The sequence below is a fragment of the Megascapheus bottae genome, chromosome 2 (genome assembly GCF_031878675.1).
Source record: "Megascapheus bottae isolate mThoBot1 chromosome 2, mThoBot2.hap1, whole genome shotgun sequence".
Taxonomy (NCBI): Eukaryota; Metazoa; Chordata; class Mammalia; order Rodentia; family Geomyidae; genus Megascapheus; species Megascapheus bottae.
This window is the reverse complement of record NC_143510.1, coordinates 45,977,812-45,982,184: the sequence shown is the minus strand read 5'-3', so window position 1 is coordinate 45,982,184 and position 4,373 is coordinate 45,977,812. Positions and strand designations below refer to the sequence as shown.

The window sequence follows — 4,373 nt, the reverse complement described above, 5'->3', positions numbered from 1 at the left end:
GGCCCAAGGAACCCCATTCACTCAGATTCCTAGGGCTGTCAGTTTCCTCCTCAAGCTTCCTTACCAATCAGCGAGCCTCAGGGATCTGGGGGGTGGGGGAGAGAGGTTTCTGCAGAATACTGAATAGCTTGGATTTCAGCAAAAAGATTCGTTTCCTGTTGCCAGAACAGAATCCCTCCAGATTCCTTTATTTTCTAGGTACATGGTTAAGAGGTTATTTGCCACCCCCTCCCTCCCCATAGTCCTAGATAAGTCCTTTTCAGAGTAGAAAAAAAAAAAAAGCTGAATTTTATTTACATAATTCAGGGGTTCTCCTGGTGCGGGGGTGGGGGGGCAGGGAGGGAAAAAGCCGGGACAGGGTTTCGATCACGAGTCCAAAGGCGCGTACTTTCTCTCCCGGAATCTCACCTTTTCCCGCAGTTGATTATGACGCTAGGATGGGAGGAAAAATGGAATTCCTGAGGCTCCCGATGTCCTTCCCCTACAAGTCCTTCCCAGAGGGAGTCTCTGCACACCTGCCTCGCAGGAGCAGCTGTTCTCACGGACGGGAGCGGACTGCACACCTCGGGGTTCAGTGCCCCGGCCGCGGTCAATCCTCAGAAATCCCAAGCCGGCCGTGGAAGTCAGTGGTCCCCCCAGCCAGCCAGCCACCCCATCAAGGAGTCCCCTCACAGAGCCGCCTCCCCGTCCAGCTGCAGCAGGGTAATGTCAGGCAGATCGAGGGGCTCCACAAGTGGCCCGTTCCCCCCCAGGAGATCAGCACAGGGGCTCTCGGAGCGCTCGCAGTGACTCGTGGGTATGGCGAGGCTGGGCATCTCTTTCTCCTCCAACTCATGTGCGTCCTCGTCCTCCGGATCGTGATCCAGCAAGCCGTTGGCTCCCATCCCAGGGGAAGGGATCTCCGGTTCTTGGGGGGCATCGGGGCAGCTCCCTTTGCCCCCGACCACGCCCAAGGCGCCCTGGCGGGGCGCGGTGGTCATAATCTGGCACATGGAGACGATGGCCCGCTGGTTGGCGCACACGTCGTCGGAGAGCACCTGGATGTGCGAGGCCTGCTCGTCCAGGGCCCCTCGCATGGCCCTCACGTCCTCGAACAGGGCCTGCAGCTGGGCCTTCAGGTGCTCCATCAGCTCCTTCATGCCGCCGTTGTACTCGCCCGAGATCACGTCCCCCACGGCCGGCACGGTGGACACCTCCAGGGGCGCAGGCATGTCTCCGCCGTCCTTGGTCATCCTCTCCAGCAGACCGTCCTCCATTGAGCGGCACTAGCGGGTGGCGGCGGCGGCCCTGGGTGGCGTCCAGCCCGGCCTCCGAGGGTTGAGGGGCGAGGGTGGAGGAGAGGATGTGGAAGAACGGGGTGGGGGGGTCCCTCAAAAGCTGGGGACGACCCAAGGGGGGCTTAGAGGCTCCCAAAGAGGGGCAGAGGGCTCCCCCAGGACCCGGGGAAACCCAGAAACGTCCGCAGGACGAGGCCTGCCCGGAGAGGGTCCCAGGGCCAGCGTTTTTGTTTTTTTGGGGGGTCTCCCTTCTAGGGGTGCAAAAAGCACTCGCTCCTCCGCTCCTGGACTGCACCCGTGTGTCCGCCTGGCTGCTTCCCCTGCGCGGCGGGCGAGCGGAGCGCGCCCGCAGGCTCCCGGTGCCACCGAGGCGCTGGCAGAGGAGATCCGGGTCGGAGGCTGGGCCCCGCGGCGCGTCCTCGGACTCGGGACTCCCCCAGGCCACCGACCCGCGGCGCCCCGCAAAGTGTGGCTGGAGCGGCGGCGGCAGGGGCGGGTCTCCCCCGGCGGCCGCCGCGGATGCTCCTCTGTTTCCAAGGCGACGCACGGCACGTAAATGACGTGTGTCTCCATGGTAACCAGGAAGTGGAGAAGAAGTAGGGAACGGGCGGGGGGGGGGGGGGTGGAGAGGAGGATGGTCCAGAAGCTGCAGTAAGGGGTTCTGTTGTCTGGGCGGGGCCGGGCCGCTGCAGTGGCCTCAGCCCTGGCTGGAAAGGGCGATCGGTTGTTAACTAGGAGAAAGAAAGCATGAGAAAACAGTTTGACACACGAACTTCCCCAAGCCTAGGAGACAGGCCGAGCCTCCACCCCAACTCCCAGTCCAGGTAGCAAATAGTGAGGATTTTCAGCAGCCTTCCTTCCTTCCTTCCTTTCTCAGAAGGTGGTGCAGAGCCAGGTGGGTTCCTTGTCTTCCATCGGTAGGGTCCTAGGAGAAAAGAAGAAAGGAGAAGCCCATGCTAGCATGGCCTGGCCTGGGGTGCGATAACGCCCTGAATCCGGATCCGGATCTGGCCCACTAGGCCTGCTGGTGCCCAACTAGGGAGAGGAGGGCTTTTACAGGGGGTTCGGCCCTCCCATAGGCTTCTGCAGTAAATCAGCCTTCTCGCTACAAAATGAATAAGGAAAGAAAGATAGAAAAAAAATGCACAGGAGCTGGGAAAAGATGGGATTGTCATTCTCATGGGACCCAACTGCTAAGACCCAGGTCACTGAGTTTGTGCATGATGAAACTAAGTACCTAAGTTTTGAGAAGGAAATTCTCAAAAGGAAGAGAGATCTTGGTTTGTTTGTTTTTTCTCATCTTCACCCTCCACTGTGGAATTCCCAGCACCTCAAATAATGGCTAGGACATAGCAAGTTGATAATGTATTTCTTGAATTAGCACTTCAACAACAACAACAACAACAAGGAAACATCAAGTTCCATTTCCTCAGCCAGGGCTCTCTCACTCATGCAGAGTGGATTTTAGAAGGCTTGAATTGAATTACATTTTTTTTTTTACCACTTATTGGTTCAGAGTCTGTATGTGAGACCCATTCCCACACATTAAATGACAACCCTTTTCCTATTTTAAAGGGAGAACAGGAGAGGACAAGAATATTGGATGTATTTACAGATGCACAGTTGGGAAGCAGTCATGTCACAGACAGTAGAATATTAATTTACTAGTCACCATAGTAAATCAGAGAAGCCAAGCCTTCAGAAAGCAAAACAGAGGAAATTCACAAGAACAAATAAGTCTGGAAAGGAGATATGACCACCTACAGTTAGGGAAGAACAAAGTGTGAGGGAGTATTTTCAAACCCTGCTGGTTCAGTAATAGCAACTGTGTTCCTTTTGGGTTTTCTTGCTTGTGTGTCCTCATAATGAGGAGTGAGCATGCTCAGGGAGTTTTATGGTGCCAGAGAACTGTTCTGCCCATTTAACCTTAAAAAAAAAAAAAAAGTTCTGGGCTTGAGCTCAGGGCCTGAGCACTGTCCTTGGACTTACTCAAGGCTACAGCCCTACCACTTGAGCCTGAGCACTACTTCTGGCTTTTTTCTATGTATGTGGTACTGAGAAATTGAACCTGGGTCTTCATGCGTCCTAGGCAAGCACTCTACCACTAGGCCAAACTCCTGGTCTCCCCCCCACACACCTTTTTTTTGGTTGTGGGCTTGAACTCTGGGCCTGGGTGCTGTCCCTGAGCTGTTCACCCAAGGCTACCGCTCTACTACTTGAACCACAGAGCTACTTCCTTAACTTCTTAAAAGCAAGCTGGGAATATCCTAAATATTACTGCAGAATGTTTAAATAACTCAAGGCAAGCCCTGCTTATATAAAAATGTATATTATACAGTACTTAGATATTTGATTTCCCCAAACAAATATGTAAGGAAACCCTACAGTACTATATAGTCTAAAATGATTCAACTGTGTGCTTGTTCATTCTTCTACAAATTTGTTGTGCTATTATTGTCAGTTTTATGTCTATCTTTGCTATGTGCCCAACACATAGTTAATAAAATTTATATTGTTCCTAAAGCACTGACTCAGAAGTGTACGTATACAGAAATGCTTTTTTTTTTGGTATCCCTGAGCAGAAGCACAATAGGCTAGTTTTTACAAAAATACTGGATTCAATAAAACACTCAAAGAAAGCTAGAAACAGAAGCAGGATATAAGATAACTGAGCTTTCACAGTGTAAGTTTCTGATCATACTACAACGAATATATTCTCAGTTTATAGGGTCAACACTATTCTTCCTTCTCCAAGAAACCCTTGTTTTAGCCCACAGAGACTGGTATATTATTAATTTTTCTGCATGGGTTTATTACTTCCCATTTTTTGACCAGTCATTCATGTGAAAGACTTTTATCTTGCAAGTTTTTCAGCCTTCAGAACGGTCTTTACCTTTTACTTACAACGAATGTTTCCAGTGTAAGGCCTCCCATCTTTGCCATCCCATAAGGTTACATGAAACACAGCCTCTCATACAGCAGGAGCTGGCTTATGCCATCATACAAGGCCCTTTGCTACTATTGTTGAGGATACCATTGTATGTCAAGGCTTTCAGCATCAGATTACATCATGCATGTAGCCATGCAATCCCACAG

General features: G+C 51.8%; 1 protein-coding gene across 1 annotated transcript; it reads right to left on the bottom strand.

Moving 5' to 3' along the window:
• Positions 1–270: 270 nt before the first annotated feature.
• On the bottom strand, positions 271–1,341 carry Ccdc184 (coiled-coil domain containing 184). Its single transcript, XM_090355594.1, has 2 exons — positions 516–1,341; positions 271–432 (listed from the first exon to the last, which is right to left on the bottom strand). The coding sequence occupies exon 1, from the start codon at positions 1,254–1,256 to the stop codon at positions 669–671; it is 588 nt and encodes a 195-aa protein (XP_090211720.1). The 5' UTR covers positions 1,257–1,341; the 3' UTR covers positions 271–432; positions 516–668.
• Positions 1,342–4,373: the final 3,032 nt, after the last annotated feature.

Excerpts from the sequence above, each read along its gene's own strand:
- Ccdc184 (XM_090355594.1), bottom strand. The coding sequence starts at position 1,256 with ATGGAGGACGGTCTGCTGGAGAGGATGACCAAGGACGGCGGAGACATG.